Source organism: Kogia breviceps, chromosome 13 (assembly GCF_026419965.1).
Source record: "Kogia breviceps isolate mKogBre1 chromosome 13, mKogBre1 haplotype 1, whole genome shotgun sequence".
NCBI lineage: Eukaryota > Metazoa > Chordata > Mammalia > Artiodactyla > Physeteridae > Kogia > Kogia breviceps.
In genome coordinates this window covers 59,879,076-59,900,930 of record NC_081322.1, presented here as the reverse complement: position 1 = coordinate 59,900,930, position 21,855 = coordinate 59,879,076, and the positions used below count along the sequence as shown (strand labels likewise).

At 37.7% G+C, this 21,855-nt stretch overlaps 1 protein-coding gene across 10 annotated transcripts in view; it reads right to left on the bottom strand.

Annotated features, from left to right (window-relative positions):
* L3MBTL3 (L3MBTL histone methyl-lysine binding protein 3) overlaps positions 1–21,855 on the bottom strand; it is a 118,776-nt gene that overhangs the window by 16,854 nt on the left and 80,067 nt on the right. For all 10 annotated transcript variants that reach the window (XM_067010741.1, XM_067010743.1, XM_059083271.2 and 7 more), the window contains 3 exons: positions 19,943–20,045; positions 13,818–13,967; positions 1,571–1,650 (listed from right to left, as the gene is read on the bottom strand). In XM_067010741.1, the coding sequence (XP_066866842.1) occupies positions 1,571–1,650; positions 13,818–13,967; positions 19,943–20,045 (333 nt within the window). The remainder of the gene's footprint in view (positions 1–1,570; positions 1,651–13,817; positions 13,968–19,942; positions 20,046–21,855) is intronic.

The window sequence follows — 21,855 nt, the reverse complement described above, 5'->3', positions numbered from 1 at the left end:
TAAAACTGAAATTCTCCATTAATTAGACTATTTTCAGAAAAAAAAGATCAAAATCAGCTCAGCAAATAAAATGAAAAGTGAATTGCATCACCAAGTTAGGAAGAAACTGAAAAAGTTGTCGAATTATTACTCCCTCAAAAAGCTCAGGGCCCAGAAGATTTTATTATGAATCTATCTAAACCTTGCAATGATCAGATAATTCCATGCAAAAGACACTCATTTCACAATACTACTACTACTTCTGCTATTACTACTACTACCACTAGCAGCTAATACTTTGGCCACTGATGCATTTATTCCTCATAATAATCCAGTGATGTGGGTACTGTTAAGAAACTGAGGAACAGAGAAGTTAAATACTTTTCCCAAAGCCAGCCACACAGCTAGTACTGGTGGAGCTGAGAAGAGAATGAAGGCCATGCTCCTAACCACCATTCACAAGGAAAGGCTGAAGCTTTTGATCAAGAACCCGATATACCCTGATGACAAAAGCTTCATAAATTAAATGTTTTTCTTCCTTTCTAAATGACCAGAAACATTATGGCACTTACTCTGTGCCAGGCACTGTTCTAAGCAAGTTACAAATGTTACTGTACTCAATTCCCATAACAATTGTGGGAGGGAGTTACCATCATCAACCTTCTGGACAGATAAGGAAACAAGCACTGAAAGGTATTCCATGAAATGTCCAAGATTACACAGCTAGCAGGTGGTAGGATCAGGGGTGCAAACCCTGGCCATCTGAAGGGTTTGTATGTGGTGCAAGATTAAACACCATAAAACATGCTGAGGACAGCAGAGAATATAACTTTTAAATTAATCATAAATTACTGCTTTATGACCATCAGATATGGAAATCAAAGCATCACTTATGGAATAGGTCATTATAGGCAAACAGTCCTTAGGTGCCATTCTACAATCTTATAAACAGTCTAAACCAAATAAAGCACATGACAAGCAAAGTCCCCAGGGACAACCATTAAAATCATAATCGGGACAACATCTTCTTATAAAAAATAAATAATAACACTGCGTAAATTATAAATGCCACCTATACTATGAGTAACAGTCATTACGACTTCACTGTTCAGTTAAACCACTGTAATGTCTATTCAGCAAAGATGTAAGACAAATTACTTTCTCCAATACAACTTGAAACTTTTGTTCAAGCAATTTCCTTTTCATTTTGTGGTATTAGATTAAACCATATTAGTTCTCTTTGAATTTCAACACATTCTGAGATCAGTCTGAAACATATGAAGCAAATGACATCAACAATATCAAAACAATTTACGACAAGGACCAAATAGAATGCCTTATCCAAACTTTATATACAAAATTGTACAGATATGTGAAAGAGACTGTAAATACAGGTCACAGATGAATTCATATCATTGTGAAGTGTACACCAAATTTATCCTGAACAATAAAACTTTTATTGCCTGTGGTAACAGAACCAACCAAATGAAGTTTATCTTTAATATAAAAGGGACTGCTGTATTTCAGTTAAGTTTTGATTGTTGAGTATTAATAGTAATACCCATCAATAATATGAGATTATTATGGGTACCTGTGGCTTCATGTGATGTCCTCATTTCACTCTCTGTTCTCTCTTCAAAGTCTTCTTTGACATCATCAGCATGCTGGTCTCTGAGAAAAATAGGTGTTTTTAATATTTTGTAATAGAAACATTTAAAGAAATGGGAAAGCAGGGCTGGGTGGTAGCGGTGGAATGAACTGGGAGATTGGGATTGACCTATTTACACTAATATGTATAAAACAGATAATAAGAACCTGCTGTATATAAAAAAATAAAATAAAATAAAAATTGAAGTACAAAAAAAAAAAAGAGGAATGGCTCCACACTGCACCTCAGCAACTGTTTTTTTTATTTAAAAAGATATGATACCATTAAAATGTTAGAAAGGATTTGCAGTTTTACTAAGAAGCAATTAATACTAAAAACATCTATAAATGTTCGTTTTCCTCATTATCAATTTTCATTTTCTGTTCAGAAAGATTTTAAAGCTAAAAATGGTATTAAGGTTAACTATTCTGGAAAATGTGGCTACTGAATAGTTCAACTTCAAATTGGGACATGTATTTATGAGGAATTTTACTTGTACCGTATGTTAAGACTACAATTTTAAGTAAGAAAATGGTTTTAAAGTCCATACCATTTAATCAAGTCACTATATACTACTCAGCTCCAGAATCTGAGATTGAGGCTGAGATCGCCCAGGAGAATCAAACTCAATTCTAGGCAGCTTTTCCTGGCTTAATCAGGTCAAACTGGCTGAACTGATTCCACCTCTTTCTGACCAGGAATGAACTAATGCTAATGTAACCATGCCAAGGATGCTCTAAAATGGAATGGACCCATTCCAATCCTAATTCAGAACTTTACCCTGAAGTCAGCAACAAAAATGGCTTTAAAGGAAACCAGGCACAGACAACTTATATTTTCTTTAAAACTAAACTTCAGGGATTTAAAAATTTTAACCTAATGTATTCCGTTCTCAGGGTTCAAAATAAATCCTTTATAATACTCTGTACTTATGATGTTCTGTTGTTTCAAATGCTGTTACCTTTACAAATATATCCTTAGTTTCTTGAAGACTCAGACCACACTTCTGTTCGGTGTTAAGAAAAGGGATAATACCTTTGAAACCAAATATCCCAACAAAATATAAAGGAGTTCTATAGTCTTAATTACCAAGGCACTAATTTACTCCCTTTTTGTAACAATAATAATTTAACACAGTGATGCCAACACAGTAAGCATGAGATAAAAAAAAATGTTCACTAGTTCTTAGAAAGATCATTTCCAGGGACACATGAAATTTCACGGGAATCTGAGCTCCCTGGCTTACTTCATACTAAAAAAAACTTATCACAACTGCTGAAGAATACTTGCTTATTTGAGAATGGGAAGAATCACTGTTATTATGCAATAAAATTTTTTTTTCCAAGAGAAATCAATTAATGACTATGGAGGCTCTTACTCCACAGAAAGTGGGGAGATGGAGGTATAGTGAAAAGCAAATAAGAAAATTGCTGATAACTGGAGAAAGGACACTAGTTGAAGTGATAGTAGAAAACTGCCTTCTCTGTAAAAACAGTGTTGAAGTTAGACTTGGTAATTACAACATGTTAAAATCAGCTTGTTATGCTAAAATTAGCTTATGTGATCTTCTGAACTTGTTTCATATTAAACTGGAAATAATAATCTTTGAGCTCACAAATCTATCCCAGTAAGTACTGTGGCCATGAAATAAGTGGCTTGTGGATGGCTATATTAATAGTTATTAGAAACAAACACACATTAGAGTGACATAACTTAAAATTGGCATTTCTCGGAGTCAAAGAAAATAAATTCCCAATTAATTACTGTAGATTGCCTAAAAGCTTTAAGGAATGGTTAAAAAAAAAAAAAAACCCAAACAAACAAAAAACCAAACTGAGCCCAAAGGCTAAAATTATGTCTTAGAATTTTCTGTATATTTCATTTTTCATGATTGAAATTGTCCACTGATAATTAACAATTACATGTTTGTGGTTTCAATAATGCATATTATATTTTCCTTTAAAGTAAACTTTATTAAACTAAAGCTATAAGACCTAAGTATGAGGAAAGTTCTTCTGTATTCTTACACCCAAATACAATGCCAATGACTTATTTTATGAAATGTAGGAAAAGGATCATTTTCTAGGAGGGAACAGAGATAGAAAAGGAAAATAAGATGACTGACCCCAAAAGTTTCTTCATCCTAAATGTGCCATAATCCATCGCTGAAGAGAAGCAAAAAAGAAGCTTTCTGCTTGTATATTCATGTTCCTTCATTATGGAAGCATGTTCAGTTCTTACTTTCCTTACTTTAACTTATGATATTTCACTAAATTTAACCCATATAAACTTGGGAATACATACATATGGATATTTATCTTCACCGAAAAACAATTCCAATGCAGGACTCCACAAGAAATGTTCATTGAATCTTTTATTTCCAATTAATAAATTGATTTTGCTAACTCCTTAAAATTAAAAGTGACTAAGCCCCTTTGGGTTCTGATGCTTCCTTTAGCTAGAGGGTCGGCAGGGTGGAGTCAATATGAATAGTCTGTTAGAAGGGATATTATGAAACAGATAGATGAACAGAACCCCTGAAGGAAACAGAATCCTGACCAAGCACATCCAGAAATGTGGAAACAGTATTAATAAGAAGTAATAATAAGGAAACTTAACATACTTAAGAACATATTATGCACCAAAGACTGGCCGAGTTCTTTACATGTCCATTATTTCATAACAATCACTGGAAGAAGGTTCTGTTGTTATATCCACTGAAACTTAAAGAGGTTAATCCCAAATTTTCAGGGCAAGTATAGCACCAGGTCTTACTGACACCAAAATCTATAATTAGATTTAATTGTTACTTGTTTTTTTACTCTTGTGTTTTTCCAGAATACAGTACATATCCTTGTTACACGCAGTTAAAGGGAACTTGCCTTCTGGTGTCATAATCTTATTTTCAAACTGTCTTTTATTGATAAGGTCAGGAATGAGGAATCTGACTCACTAATATTCTTACTTGTTTTATATTTTATTTAAAATAAAAATCACTTTCTCAACTGGGCAACCAATATTTCTCTCACCTATAAGGTTAGAAATTTCACTGCTAATTCTCACTGAATAGGTACTGTGATTAATTTCTTCCTCTATGCAAAAATGAAATGCTTCGTCTAGGATATCAACTTCCCAAGCAAAAAGTTATCCTAGCTGCACAGTCTTCCAATTATAAACAGAACATGTTTACATCACAATGTCAAAACTCTGTGATAATAGTGTAACACTCTGGAACAGAGTGCAAGATATGCTTGACAGATTTTTTTTTTTTAATGACAACCAAAAATATTTTTGTTGTATTTTAATATGACAATTTTCCTCTACTTTAAAACTCCTTTATCTTCTCCTCTTGATCAACATTTTTCATTACCAACAATTTTGTTTAGGAAGGGAATACAGGCTGATCAGGCATAGGGGAGTGTACTGTAACATGGAGAAAGTAGCCCAGCAGTGGTGACATTGATGGTCTTTGAAAGTGAATAGTCCTGGTTCAAGTTTCAGCTCTGCTACTTACAAGTTCTATATGACCTTCAGCAAGTTACTGAACTTCCCTAATCCTCAGCTGCATCTTCTGTAAAACAAGGATAATAAATCCTTTACCTCACAGGCTTTTTGAGGACTGAATAAAACAATATATAGGAAGTGCTTAGCATACAGCCAGACATGTAAGTAGGAGCACGGTAAATGGCAGCTATTACTATTTAAGAATTACTTATATTTTAGGAGAAAATTATCTACTGACACCTATTTTCTTTAAGTAACCTGTTTTCCTCAAGTTTTAAAACCACCTTTAGAGTAATGGTTATGAGCCAGCCTACAGTCAGACTGCCTAGGCTGCTACTCACTGGCTATGTAACCTGTAACCGAGAGAGGTCTGTTTGCTGAATGGGGATGAAATAGTAGCGCCTACCCCACATAGGCATTATGAGGGTTAAATGATCTAACACAGCTAAAAGCACCTAGAAGAGTGTCTGGAACACAGCAATTTCTCTTGGGATTTTAGAATTTTCAACAACCAATTTATTTCAGCATTTCTTTAGCCTGATTTGAAATATGATCATAACTAAAATCTTACTCAAGAATACTCTTTAGGCTTTTAATTAAGACAGTGGAATACACTCAAATGGAAAAATGTTTTCTTTTTGAGTCAGCATTCTCTTTTTCTCTGTAATTATGTGTCATGCTTTAGATGTCTTACTATCTTACTCAAATGAGATTTGTGGTAAATATTAGTGAAACAAACATTAGAAGAGTAAATACATAGTATCAGGATAGCATTTGAATGGCAACAGCTGTTTCTTCAATTTTATTTTTCATTTAAAAACAATCCCTAGCCCGTTATGTTTCAATCAGTCATCAGTTTGTTAAAAATAATATTGAAACAATATGAAATAATTATTTTGCTTCAGTTCAGGGATTTCAGCCAGCTCTCTGACTCAGCATGAGTTTGGCTTGGCTCGTACCTTAAAACCTCCCCATCCTTCTCTTTCCAGAAGAGCTTATTCTAGTCTCATAGGGGCTTTGTCAGAGCTGCAGAGTACCTGTACTCCCCAGGAACAAGTGGGGACACAGTGAATGTACTGAGAGCTGTAAAAATAAATGTAGGGTTTCCTAGTTTGAATGTTAAAAGGGTATCTCTTTGCATGCCCCCAGCATTTTGAAAAAAAAATTCTGGGCTGAGGTCACTCACAGGTAAAAAATCAGAGAATGGGAATCTCAAGGTTGTATGTTAGAGGAACTGTAAAAGAGAACCTGAATTGTCTCCGAAATGCCCCCTACAAATAAAGAGAAGACTGTGCTTAATGGCTTCAGGATAAGGAGGTCACCATCTTCAAAGGGATTCAGAAAAGATGGCAAATAGAACCAGTACAATTAAAACTTCCACGTCTACAGTTAACATTCGAATAAAGAGTTTTAATAATTAAATCCCTTTGAGACTGTGCATGAACAATAGTTTTAACAGAGTTTTCATAAACACAGCCCAGGAGAGATAAGCATAGTTTACTATTTATCTAATGACTACCAATAAAACATTTTGATTAATAAGGCTATTAAATTAAAATTTAGCATAAAGAACATATGTTAGTGAAGAAAGGAATATAATGAGTAAGTAAATAATAGTGGATGTTATCAAGATGCCAAGGAAACTCCCCAGTAAAATGAATTCATCAATTAATTAATCAATTCTCTTATAAAATGAAAAGCCCTAACCAATAAGGTGAGATCTGGGACATAAAGATCATGTAGCATAAGAAGAGCAGGACTGCATTGCTTTCATGCTGCTGTCATAGGGAAAAGAACAGATATCACTGCTTTTCTACTAGTTATAAAAGAGTCTCCTGAGTCAAGAATAAGTGCTATTCAAGGAGAGAAAATCAGACTCTGTTACAATATTGTTCTAACAAATTCCCAGGCATCAACAGTAACACAGTCATCTCTTCCTTACACTCTGAATGGTTGCCTTGTGTCACAGCAGCTGGCATCAGGACTTGTGAGTGTTTTAACCAAAACCCAGCTTCTCCCTGGTGCACACAAACAACTATATAGATTTGACTCAGATTCCCAAGAACTGGAATATTTTGAAAATTTCCACAGCTCCTAATCCACATCTGGCAGCCCATCAACAAAAGGGGGGGAAGAGGCTTTACAACAGGCAGGGAATGACCAATCATTAAAGGAACCTTCTGAGTAGTCAACATCAAGCTCTCAGGACCAGAAAACCTTAGGAAGCAAAACAAAGTTTCTGAAGATTCCTAATTAACTTTTGTAATCTTTTAGAACTTCTGGCTCTGAATTAATTTTATTCTACTACATTTTACAGTTTTGCAAATAAAGAGATGTATACATGCTTATAGTTCCATATTTTATGTTAGCCTGTATTCCCATCTGTTTCACAGGACCCTTTCTCATGGGTACACAGATGGGCAAAATCTGATTCATCCTAAATATATGAATTAGACTGAAGCTGCAATTCCTGTAACTGCTCCATGTAATTCTGAGAGTAGAAACACTAGACCTACAATTTGAAAAGCTGTTTTAATGGCCTATAAAGAACTGAATTGAATTTTTTCATTGGATATAGGTTAGTAATGGGCTTTTGCCTTGCAGGTTGTGTGTGTGTGTGTGTGTGGGGGGGGGGTACGCGGGCCTCTCACTGTTGTGGCCTCTCCCGTTGCAGAGCGCAGGCTCCGGACGCACAGGCTCAGTGGCCACGGCTCACGGGCCCAGCCGCTCCGCGGCATGTGGGATCCTCCCGGACCCAGGCACGAACCCGCGTCCCCTGCATCGGCAGGCGGACTGTCAACCACTGCGCCACCAGCGAAGCCCCTAGTAGGTATTTTTAAAATGCTTTATTGTACTTCTGCGGTTATCCCTAAGCAGGCGTAAACATGGAACCTTAAAACATTATGTGGTTTTTAATAGCGATAGCACCTAATTTAGAAACACAATTACAAGCATCTGTAGAACATATTTTGTGAGAATAAGACTATGTGGGATAGACGCTGATGTTCTCTATTTGGTAACACACTGTGAACTGTTACTCTGGGGAAGGGTCTTTATATTCAGTAATGATTCTCCAGGCCTGGTTTATAGATCACTTGCATCCAATCACCTGGGGATGCTTGTTAAAAATGAACTGGGATGCAGCTTACATTTTCTGAATCAGTATCTCTGGAGATGGTACCTCCAAGGTTGGATTTTAACAAGCATCTGATGTGTCTGATGCAAAACAAAGTTTGAAACCCACAGGTTTTATTCAGATATACAGAGGAAAATAAACTTTCTTTTACTCAGCTGCAGATACATAGGGACTTAAGGTTATTGGCCCCCAGGAAAAGCTCCTCCGCTGATTGGCAGAGCCCAGACTCACCATCTTGCTGCCAGGAGCACGGCGAGGGCAGAGATGGACTGCTGCTCTCCCAAGTAAGGAAAACATCTCACTGAGAGCTCCAGATGCAACACAGACACTCCTTACGCATCTGACGAATGAATGGATAACTGGGAGAGGATTACATCCTCACATTTCTATCTAAATACACACTGGGAATTCACGCATCAGCTGACCACCCATCTGACAAGTCTCTGTAGGAAAATAGACCCAAACATTCAGCACACCCACAAAAGGACTCAGCGTAGAGCCCTCTTAATGTGGGGCAGAGCTTCCCAGCTAGGATGCCCTGACCCTTGGGTACCAGTGCTCTGAGATACTGTCGCCTGTGGCCCCGGCTCTTGACAGTCAGAGGCAGCCCTCTGTGTCATACAAATGTGGTCGTTTCCGCAGTACCATTTTCTACGTGGGCAGGTAGTTAAACAACAGTTTGGGAAACACTGCCCTAATTTTATACAAGTGTAGGTATGTGTTTGGGACATTTACCTCTTAGATATCCAGTGTGGGGATTTTACAAAGTTGAGAAAATAGGAAATTTTACTGGAATAAAAAGAAGGTTATGAAGCAGTTGCCTCTTAGGTTATGTGACTGATAACGTCTCCTTTGAAGGCTGGTGGATGATTCATGGTGGCCTTCCAGCCTCACTGAGTGCCAGGTAGTGTGCTTGGTGCTGAGGGTATCTCAGAATCACAGAAGACGTGGCCTCTGCCCTTGTGGAGCTTATCATCGAGCAAAGTACACAGACTCGGAGAACGTATTTACGCAGAACTGTCAATTGTGTTGGGATGTGTGACACAAAAGCACATAATAATGAGGAATCTGACCCACGGTCTGGAGGATCAGATAAACCTTCCCTAAGGAAATGGGAGTTAACCTGAAGCCTGAGAGGTAAGAGACTCACTAGGAAAGTGTAGGAATGGGGGTTCGAGGTAGAGAGAAAAGAATGTTTGAGGACTGTCCACAGGGGTAGCTGGTGTGACAATGAAGCTTTTACTGGCTGCCTTTCCTTCCCGGTCTCACCTCTCCACTCCCCTACTGGCGTTTTCCTCACCTCTCAAGTAAACCACTTGCCATCAAATCTCTGTCTCAAGGTCTGCTTCTGGGGGTGCAACTGTCTCTTGCTGTGCCAAATGCCTTTTTTTTTTTTTTTTTTTTTGAAAAAAGTAGAGTCTGGCAACCAATTTTAGCAAATTATTAAGAAGGATGCAAAGAAAATGTGTTAAAACCTGACTGGGAAATTCCACCTACATAAGCAATGATTATGGAAAAAGAGGACAGACCGTAATCTGACATTATGAGAATCATCTTGTTTGAGTGCTCTCTACTCAAAGTTTAACCTAGGAATATTAAAAAAAAATGGGCCAGCCTTACTTTGCTCCTCTGAAATAAAATAAATATTGTGAAACAAATAAGCAATCTATTCCTCTTGCAACAGCACGAATAAAAACTAACGTAGGGCTTCCCTGGTGGCGCAGTGGTTGAGAGTCCGCCGGCCGATGCAGGGGACACGGGTTCATGCCCTGGTCTGGGAAGATCCCACATGCCGCGGAGTGGCTGGGCCCGTGAGCCATGGCCGCTGAGCCTGCGCGTCCGGAGCCTGTGCTCCGCAACGGGAGAGGCCGCAACAGTGAGAGGCCCGTGTACCGCAAAAAAAAAACCACAAAAAACAAAAAACAAAAAAAACCCCAACTAACGTTTATTGAGGCCTTATTGCTTATCAGTCACTGTTCTCAGAGCTTTGCACAGCTCACGATTTCATTCTTAAGTCCAGGTGAAAGAATCAGTGATCAAAAAATTTTATGTTTGCTATACACACTACTATATATAAAATAGATAACTAATAAGGACCTACTGTATAGCACAGGGAACTCTACTCAATACTCTGAAATGGCCTATATGGGAAAAGAATCTAAAAGAGAGTTGATCTATGTATAACTAATTCACTTTGCTGTACACCTGAAACTAACACAACATTGTAAATCAACTATACTTCAATAAAAAATTTTTTAATTTTAAAAAAGAAAAAAATAATTAAATATGTTCATACAGATTCACTTACAGCAAAGAAGCCAGATAACTTCAACTCTATTAATTCTACATTAAGTCAACCATCCTCAAGCCGTTAAGATGAGGCTTCTTTGTTAACAACCTTTCATTTGTTACCATCTGCTGTGTTGCTATCCCATGATCATTTATATCTAAAATACCATGTATCATTTTGATTGTTGTTGAGAACTAGTGACGGCCTGGAGAAGAAAAAATATAAAATAATCTGAAGCCAATTTTTAAAAATTTAAAAGAATAAAATCTATATTTAGAAAAGTAAATAAATCGATGTTATTTTGGCTATTTTGGAAATGTTTTTATGCATAATGAAGTGCTTAGATTGCAATATCATGATGTCTGTAATCATTTCTTAAAAATACTTAGCATAAAAAGTAAAGCAAATCTCGGTCAAAAATGTTCACCTTAAAAAGTCTGGGATCATTAAGGGATTGTCTCCCTCCTGTTTCCTTTGACAACATATAACTAATCAAATCTCTCAGGTTACTACTAGCCTCAAAATAAATAAATAAATGAGTCAGTAAATAAATAAATAAAATAAAAATAGTTAACCTGGAAAGTTGAAGACGAGAAGACATCTGAACAAAGTCTTCAAAGCCATGAATAACGTAACGCTCATTTACCAAATCCTGGTACCCCTGAAGCAATTTAACTTTAACACAAATAAGTGTAAATATTAATTCACAGAGAAGTAATGGCAGGTTAGAATTCACTGAATCAAAAGCCAGTATGGGCTAAAAATCTATGTAATGTAAAAATTATTTAGACGTCAAACATGTGCCATGGATTACGACAGAAACCTTAAAATCTCTAAGACTGTCTCCTTAATGATGGGTGATGACGTGAAGAACCATGCTCACATCCTCACAGAAGACAGATCTCTGGAATCATTAGATCCACTGTAAACATCACTCTTTTCTAGAGATCAGACTTGTGGTTACCAGAGGCAGGGGATGGGGGAGGGGAATTGGAGGAAGGTGGTTAAAAGGTACAAACTTCCGGTTATAAAGTAAGTAAGTCCTAAAGATGTACAGCATGATGACTACAGTTAACACTGCTGGATGGTATATTTGAAAGCTGCTAAGAAAGTAGATTCTAAAAGTTCTCATCACAAGAAAAAAAACTTTTCTTTTTTTTTGGATGTACGTGAGGTGATGGATGTTCATTTACTGTGGTAATCATTTCACAATATATGTAAGCCAAGTGATTATGCTGTACACCTTAAACTTACACAGTGCTATATGTCAATTATATATCTCAATAAAACTGAAAGGAAAAAAATTGCTCTTTTCTTACAAATATTTCAAGTTAAAAAGGACCGCAAAAATCATCTAAACCAACTAGGTCTTTCTGCTGTGAGGAAACTGGACCCAGGTATCCAGCCCAGAGCCCAGAAAGTTAGTGAAAAGCCTATGAGATGAAACTGCCAGCCCTTCAGAGTATCCTGTTAAAATTTTAAACAATATCTCAGCTTTTGAAATCTAAACTTCAGGGATCCTTACCTCCTTGTGAGTCAATGAACTCTGTTCCTGTAATTATTACTATGTGAATTAGTACTTTGTCTTAAAGTAAATTTCCTCAAGTGATATGCCTTCATTACAGGACACTGAGTTGGGTAAAGGAATTTATGTTACATTAGTCATGGTTTTAAGGATTAATAACAAATCATTAGGGACTTCCCTGGTGGCACAGTAGTTAAGAATCTGCCTGCCAATGCAGGGGACACGGGTTCGATCCCCTGGTCTGGGAAGATCCCACATGCCGTGGAGCAACTAAGCCTGTGAGCCACAACTACTGAAGCCCGCGCGCCTAGAGCCCATGCTCCATAACAAGAGAAGCCACCGCAATGAGAAGCCCACGCACCGCAATGAAGAGTAGCCCCTGCTCACCGCGACTAGAGAAAGCCCATAAGCAGCAATGAAGACCCAATGCAGCCAAAAATTAATTAAGTAAAAAAAAAATTTTTTTAATCTTATTCTCAGCTCACAGCAGTGTTATTGGAGTAATGGCATTTAAAGTATCAAAATCCTTAGAGAAAAGCAGTTTCGCCCTATGGATCAGGGAGAGCTGTAACTTCTTTAATTATCAACAACAATGATGTTGTTGCGTGCTACTGAGCACGCAGGCTCAGTAGTTGTGGCTCGAAGGCTCTAGAGCGCAGGCTCAGTAGTTGTGGTGCATGGGCTTAGCTGCTCCATGGCATGTGTGATCTTCCCGGACCAGGGATCGAACCCGTGTCCCCTGCATTGGCAGGTAGATTCTTAACCACTGGGCCACCAGGGAAGTCCAAGAATCAGATATATTAATTCAAATGTTCACTTGGTTCATCCATGAGAATAAAAGTTACCAAATATTAAAATAATCAAAGAACTACATTGTTTTAGATTTTAAAAACTCTCCATAAAAGAAAGCCCCAAAACCTAAGTGCTAAGGATAATCTTTCTATTGTTTTCTTTTAGTAATATCTTTAGTTAATATAAAGGCAGAGACCATTTACTTAAAACATCAAACAAAACTTGGTTCTTTTTTTTTTTTTTGTGGTTCGTGGGCCTCTCACTGTGGTGGCCTCTCCCACTGCGGAGCACAGGCTCTGGACGTGCAGGCTCAGTGGCCATGGCTCACGGGCCGAGCCGCTCCGCGGCACGTGGGATCTTCCCGGACTGGGGCACGAACCCGTGTCCCTTGCATCGGCAGGTGGATTCTCAACCACTGCGCCACCAGGGAAGCCCAAAACTTGGTTCTTTACTTAATAATCCACGGAGGTTAAAACATTCCAACTCAACTCTACAAGTGATATCAAAACCAAATGACTGAGCATACAGTACAACGAATATCCTAATAATTAAATGAAATAACGTAGATGCAAGTACTTGGCATATAATGAGCACTAAAAAGAAATAATGTCCATTCTTCACAGGGAATCTACCATCTTCTTTGTAAAGGATGCTTTTATACAAATATTGATCAGCTCATTCAGAGTATGAATTGGCATGAAATAAAATGGGGATTTCCAAACTTCTAACATCAAGCAATTCAACTAAAAGATGAATAAGAAATACAATATCCTGCCTGATTTGGACATACTTTTATAAGTACCATTGGCCTCACGTTAAGTCAGGTGCATTTTCAATAATGTACTAGAAGACATCGCTACAGAACATAAAGGGAAAAAAAAGGAAAAAAAAATCTTCTGACTACAGTACCTCTAAATAACACTAATATTACCACTTTAATTACCTGGTTTCAGGAGATGAAGAGATTTCATTTGTGTCTGCCCTTTTACTTCTTGGAAATGATGGACTAGCCGGAGGCATCTCACCACTTAAGCGGTCTGGGAAAATTCGGTCTTTATTCAAATTGATTTCTGAATAGGGACAGGTGGCAGCACTAAAACATTAAAAATTTAAAAAAAACAAAAGAAAAGAACACTCCTGTTAGAGCATAATTACTTCTTCCAATTAAAATGACAAGTTAAAAATATAAAATGTAAAAATTTAACTGAATATATATATTTACATAGATTAAACATACGATATGAAATAGTTTATCTTTAAAACATAATTTAAGGGCTTCCCTGGTGGCACAGTGGTTGAGAATGTGCCTGCCAATGCAGGGGACACAGGTTCGAGCCGTGGTCTGGGAAGATCCCACATGCCACTGAGCGGCTGGGCCCGTGAGCCACGGCCGCTGAGCCTGCGCGTCCGGAGCCTGTGCTCCGCAACGGGAGAGGCCACAACAGTGAGAGGCCCGCGTACCGCAAAAAAACAAAACAAAACAAAACAAAAACATAAGTAAGGCATGGCTCATGGCACATGTGTACTTAGTCATGGGCACACGCATGTATACATGTACACACAACTCTACCATTACGCAGTTCCTCAGAAGGCAGGGGAACAGATTCACACAGGATTACACAGCTCTCTACCGTAAGGACTTTATTAGGGTGCACGCTATTCTATTAGCAAATAATTCCGTTCTGCTATATATACACATACTTGTCCCACTGGCCACTGTAAGGAGGCAATTTTTCCTTGTAAAGACTGGTCCAGCTTATTAGGAGAGATGGAAAAACTGCCATGTTCACTGCTTTCCACTGCCACCTTTTAAAACCCTTTTAGTTATAAATACACTTATTTAAACAACTGGACAATGTCTTCAGTTTTCTAAGTGCTCACATAATCATTCTCATACTCTGTCGAGACAAGAACCTATAAAATACATGCTCTATCCAGCCACTGTGCTTTGCATGAGAGTCTAGCGGTTAAGAGTAGTGACTTAAGTGCCTTAAAAGCCCGGGCTGGCTTCCCTGGTGGCGCAGTGGTTGACAGTCTGCCTACCGATGCAGGGGACGCGGGTTCGTGCCCCGGTCCGGGAAGATCCCACATGCCGCAGAGCGGCTGGGCCCGTGAGCCATGGCCGCTGAGCTTGTGCGTCCGGAGCCTGTGCTCCGCAAAAAAAAAAAAAAAAAAAATCCCGGGCTGAATCCTGGGTCTGTCACTCTCTGATACTGGGCACTTTCTCAAGCATTCTAAATCTCTCCTCCCACTTAACAGAGATTAGAACAGTACCAGCTTTATAGAACTGCCGAGATAATTAAATGAGATAACAGATCTAAGTCCCTCGCAAATAGGAAGCCACAAAAAAAATCTTGCCTAGGATTATTATTTTAAAAGGAGAAGAAGAGTAACACTTAACCCCTACTGTGTAAAAGACCATGAGCAAAAATAAACAATAGCATTAAAAACTCGACAATATGCCCCATTTTGGAGGCTCTCTGCTTCCCTCAGGAAAAGATGATGCTTCTCTCCGAGTGCTGCTCATTCATGCCTCTCCAAAAATCTGTCTGTACCACACTGTTCTCCTTAGAAGTAGGGGCCCTCTCCTCTGTACAGCCCATCACCTAACCCAGTATCTGCATACAGCAGACACTCAATAAGTGTTTGTTCCATGAATGGATGGATGTTGAACGAGTATGATGACTACAGTTTGCAGGTATAAATCCAGAGTTACTAATTTTTAAAAACTCTCCATGGACTTTATAAATATCCTTTAAGGTTGCAGGAAGTACTCTCTGTTTTTTTCTTTTCTTATTTAATTTCACCAAGATAAAATCTTCCACAGGAAACATTTACTTCTGAAGGCATCAGACATGTAGAAATATTTAGTTTTATATAACTTTAGTTATCCTTTAATCTCCTCCCATTATGACCTCTCAGTAGGCCAAATGAATGAATCAACAAAGGGAAACACCATGACACAACCAATATTAATGCTGCCTTGCTAGAGACAGAATTAAGTCATCTGGCTCCTGAACATCCCTAGAAATGAGAACACCATATCCACATCCAACTCGCTCACTGACTGTTTACATTTCAACATTGAAAAACATCACATTCTTACATTTCATTGTTGAGAACACATTTCTATTTCTAACACTTCTAAGATCAAATTCAACTATTGTTAATTTCTGGAGACTCTAACGACACATGCTAGTCAAAACACAGGCTTTTGCTTACATGTTCATAGAATTGATTATTCATGCCAAAAGAGCAACTTTCCTTGTTATCTAAGCAAAGAATGCATGTTTTGATTTATGTGGTTTCTCAGTAGATTAATCCAAAGAGAATTTTCTTGTGGTTTTCCTAAGCACAGCATTCTCAGTAAGGACAAAAATAAGCACCAGTGAAATGAACCTTTTAAAGAACAGCCATGATGCAGCAGCTCTTCCACAAGTCTACCAAGGAAATGGAAAACAGGCTGTGACTGGTAAGGATTAATATCCCGCCAGATAAAGAGTTCTGAGTGCTGAAAAGAGAACAGCATATTCAGGGAGACTAAGAAAAGCCAGCTGAGAGGGCTGAAAAGAAAGGAATATAGGACATGGGCAGGAGCTGACACTAGTTCTCTGGATTGCATCCCTGCCCCAGAGTTATATACAGATCTGCCGGTTATGTCTGATACGTGACAAGGAAATGAACACAACTTTTTTATCAATGCATGGCTTCTAAGCCATGAGGTATACTTCTTCCTCTCTCATTCCAGAAAACAATGAGTCATTCTCCACTATGGTTCCAATTATACTGACAGATTTTTTTTTTTTGGATCACATTTCTCCATAACATCTTTCATGATTCTCCCCATAATTTCTCCCTTCATTTAACAAAGACAACACTGCATCTTTGAAAAAAGACTCCAGAGACAGTCACTGAAACTTTGTGAAATGGGTGTGGACCAGGTGAAGGACCCTCAGAGGTCCAGAGCACACTTAGGGAAAGGCAGTCTTAATGAATGGCTGGTGCCATCAGGCAGGGGACAGTACTGTCACCACAGACCTTGCTGTGACAGGCAAACCTCTCTGCTCAGACATACAGCACTCCTAAAGAGATTACGGACATTGTTACAAGGTGGATTTTCTTCCCAGAAGACCAAAAAAAAAAAAAAATTCTTTGTAAATTTTTCATTGTACCCCCCAAAACATAATGTCAGTATTCACCCATTTTTAAGATTTCTTTTTTTCCTTCATAATTTGAGCAAATTGCCTTTGGTTCAATGAACATCTTGGGGTTGTACAGTAGAGAGGTACATATGTCAAAGTTTCAATATTAGTTACTATTTTTTATCTTATATTTTAACAAAATTATGTACAGCTTTTATAGGTACATTAGTCCCTGAGCTCTTTGAAGGCTGGATCTGTGACTAATTCAGGGAGCCGTGCCCTGAGAGTCAGTGAGAGGGGGGTGGTCAAGGGCACAGTTAGACTAGGCACCATTCCTGACTACCCCCTCACCAGCAGTCAAGTAGGCAAGTTAGAAAAACCTCTAGAGTGCCATGGTGGCTTCATCAAAAAAATGGAGGAAATAATAGTTCTATATTATAGGGTTGCTTGAAGGTTATCCAATACATGTAAAACAATTAGTGCAAAGCTCAGAGAGTAAACAAATGCTCAATAAATCTTACTGAAAAAAAACAAAAACCCCGCTGTTCAAAAATATTTACTAAACGAGGGCTTCCCTGGTGGCGCAGTGGTTGAGAATCTGCCTGCCAATGCAGGGGGCGAGCCCTCGTCTGGGAAGGTCCCACATGCTGTGGAGCAACTAGGCCCGTGAGCCACAGCTACTGAGCCTGCACGTCTAGAGCTTGTGCTATGCAACAAGAGGTCCCGACAGTGAGAGGCCCGTGCACTGCAATGAAGAGTGGCCCCCGCTCGCCGCAACCAGAGAAAGCCCTCGCATAGAAATGAAGACCCAACACAGCCAAAAAAAAAAAAAAACCAATTAAAAAAATATTTACTAAATGAAAGAATTTATAGATATATAATAGAAATTTAGCATACTAATGAGTTTTTGGACTTATATACAGTAGTCACTCCCTATCCGTGGTTTTGCTTTCTGTGGTTTCACTTATCTGAGGTCAACCAACCAAAGTACAAAAATATTAAACAAAAAATTCCAGAAATAAACAATTCATAGGTTTTAAACTGTGCGCCATTCTGAGTAGCGTGATGAAATCTCACGCTGTCCTACTCCGACCTGCCAGGGAGCAAATCACCCCTTAGTCCAGTGTATCCCACCCGTTAGTCACTTAGTAGCCACCTAGGTTATTAGATCCACTGTCGAGGTTATCACAGTGCTTGTGTTAAGTCACCTTTACTGTACTTAATAACAGCCCAAAGTGCAACAGTAGTGATGCTGGCAATCCAGGTACACCAAAGGGAAGCCGTGAAGTGCTTCCTTAGGTGAAAAAGTGACAGTTCTTGACTTCATGAAGAAAGAAAAAAATCATATGCTGAGGTTGCTAAACTCTACAGTAAGAACCAATCTTCTATCTGTGAAATTTTGAAGAAAGAAAAAGAAATTTGTGTTAGTACTGCTGTCACACCTCAAACTGTGAAAGTCAGTGTATAATAAGCACTGAGTTAAAATGGAAAAGGCATTAAATTTGTACAATGAGTTATTTAGAGAGAGAGACCACACTCACATAACTTTTAATATAATAATATATCGTTATAATTGTTCTATTTTATTATGGTTGTTGCCAATCTCTTACTCTGCCTAATTTATACATTAAGTTTTATCACAGGTATGTATGTATAGGAAAAAACATAGCACATATAGGGTTCGATACTATCTGAGGTTTCAGGCATCCACTGGGGATCTTGGAACGTACCTCCCACAGGGATAAGGGGGGTAAGGGAGATACTACTGTAACGCCTAAAAGTAATCCAGCTGCTTTCACTTGCCAATACTGAATCACTTCTAAGATGTAGTATTTTTATGTCCCTTTAATCATACAACTTTTGGTTTGCAGTCATACAAGCCATGAAAAGGATTTTGAAATGGATATTTGCAAATGGAATCATTATTCTGTCTATGCACAGACTTTTACTCTGGAACACACTGAACCCCATAAAAAAACTTGGCAGGAGTGTTGCAAAAGGAAGATAAGCAGCATTTGAGGCTGCAGAGATTTAAGAAAGAGGGAATTATATAAAGATAAAATAATCACACCAATTTAACAATTCCTATTAATTCTTAGAGGAACAGGTAGTGAAATCTTCAGATTTTTTTAAAGACCTAGATTCACAACCTGTATAAACTAGGTAAACAAGGAATCATTATTATTACCGGGCCATCTAATTAACATACAGTTAGAATACTTATACTGACAAATTATTATTTTAATATGTACATGAATTAGGTGATGCCTCTGTCCTCTAAAAATCCCAGTTAAATCACAGAAATTTCTTACTATTTCAGTAATATTTTAACGTGTCTACAAAGACCCCAAATTGCCTAAACGATACATCAAATTTCAAATGTACAAATTTGGTTTCTTTCTTTTAAGTTACTTAGATGTGAGAGAAAAATATTGAAAAACTCTTTATTTTTGACAATGTATTCTGATGTTTGTCTATTTATATTTGTGCCTTTTGTGATCTTTGCTGCTAATCTACAATAATCTCACCTCTCGTTATTCAAATTGTTGAGTCACCCAATCATAGAATATTCTACCAAACAAGTACTTTTAACAAGGCCTGCCCTCTTCTCATTATCAATAGTCAACCCAAAATGACTATCTCAGAAGTTCAGTATCTATAAAACTAACCAGGTTGCCAAGAAAAGCCAAGTACCTAGAATAAATCTATTTTAAATCATGAATGCATTCTTTCCCAGGCAAATTTAAGTACAGATACACTCCTCATTTTCACATGGTCACCATGGTAACCACATTTCATATGGATCTGAATGCAGAATTAGTTAATATCTATTTAGTATACATGGAAATCATTATCTTCCACATACAAGGGACAGGCACCCTCTGACCACATAAGGAATCTCCACCTGAGTGGCTGCACCACATACCTGTGAGGGCCCAGGTGTCTTGCTCTCTTAAAATGGCCAATCCCTTTACATCCCGGGGTTGAGCATCCACCGTGTTCCGAGGCTTCCATTAATTCTAAGGGGTCTATTAAAAAGCCAAAAAAAAAAAAAAAAAAAGCCAAAATTTAAAGCTATAAGAATCAAATGTCTTGGATCAGAATAGGGGGAAAAAAAATCTAATTTTTCAATCAACATGTGTAAACAGAAAAAGAAGGTCCTACAAAATTAAAAATATGTCTGAAGTCTCTACTTCTAAAGGTTTGCCCCTAGGACTCTGTTCACACTTCAACAGTGAAATGGTAACCTTCGATCCAACCCTCTTTCAAAATATCACAAATTCCAGGGATACCGAAATCTAAAATAATGAGATGATTCTGAACATTTTGATCAAGTAAATAACATATTGAATATATGAATACCTGCACACTGTGAAAACTTCAGAGAATACACCAGAATACAGAAGAACAGCTACAGATCCCCTCAAGCAACTCCCCTCACATTTCATTACTTTTCCTGACTAATCATGTTAATGTGTAACCTTCCTAGATGTTCCAAGCATTCCCACATGTATCTATATTTGTATATATACATGTATCAAGTTTTTGGTTTTGTTTTATTTTGCCACATAAAAGGCACAACATAGATATGTACGATTCTGAAACATTCTTCTTTGGTCTTTAACTTCGTGTCTTATAAATCTTTCCATCTCAATAGTAATATTTTCATGACCGTTGCACTGTAGCTGTAGCATGAGTGCACCATAATTTATTTAACCAATATTTGTTTCCAAGGTTTATTATTTTAAACATACTGTAACCGATACCATGTCTGTGCATTCTGTTGCCCTTATGTAGCTTCTATGTGGCATCCAGAAGTGAAGCCACCGGGTGGGGAAGGCATGTTAAATTTTAAAGAAACCTGACAATAATGTATTTGCTACATTTTTCTTTCTACAATGTATTTATTTTCCTCCAAAACTGAGATCCGGTATGTCAAGTTCTCAGTGTACCTTTTTTAAAAAATTGAATTTAACTGAAATTTTTATTGAGGTGACTGTAGCTTCGCATGCAGTTGTAAGTAATAATACACAGGGAGATAGATCCCTTGTACACTTTGCCCAGTTTTTCCCAATGGTACTATTTTGCAAAACTACAAGATAAAATCACTATTAGGAAATTGACATTGATACATTAAATTTTGATAGTCTGACAAATTGTCTTCCAAAATTTAGTACTAGTTTTAAAAGATGATGATACTGTTAAATAAAAGTCTAGAAACACTCTATTTTTTCAAATGTTAAATTTTTTCTGTTATGTATTTTTGACTATCAGGTAACTAAAAATGCAGTAAGAGGCAAAAGGATTAACCAAAGAAGAAATGCACAGTAGAGGAGTATTGGGTTGGCCAAAAGGTTTGTTCAGTTTTTCCCATAAGATGGCTCTAGTAGTACTTAGTTGTCTTTAACTTATTTCAAAACAATTTTGTTAGATTTTAGGAGGCAGCTGTCATATTAGCATGCATTTAAAAAGAGACTTATCAGAATTGGTGAATTTTTGTGTAGCCATTTTAATACTAAAGATGGAAGAAAAAAAGCAACATTTTTGGCATATTATGCTTTATTATTTCAAGAAAGGTAAAGCGCAACCAAAATGCAAAAAAAGATCTGTGCAGTGTATGGAGAAAGTGCTGTGTCTGATCGAACATGTCAAAAGTGGTTTGTGAAGTTTCGGGCTGGAGATTTCTCACTGGACGATGCTCCATGACACCAGATGAAGCTGACAGTGATCAAATCGAGACATTAATTGAGAACAATCAACATTATACCAGGTGGGAGATAGCCGACATACCCAAAATATCAAAAATCAAATCAAGCACTGAAAATCATTTGCACCAGC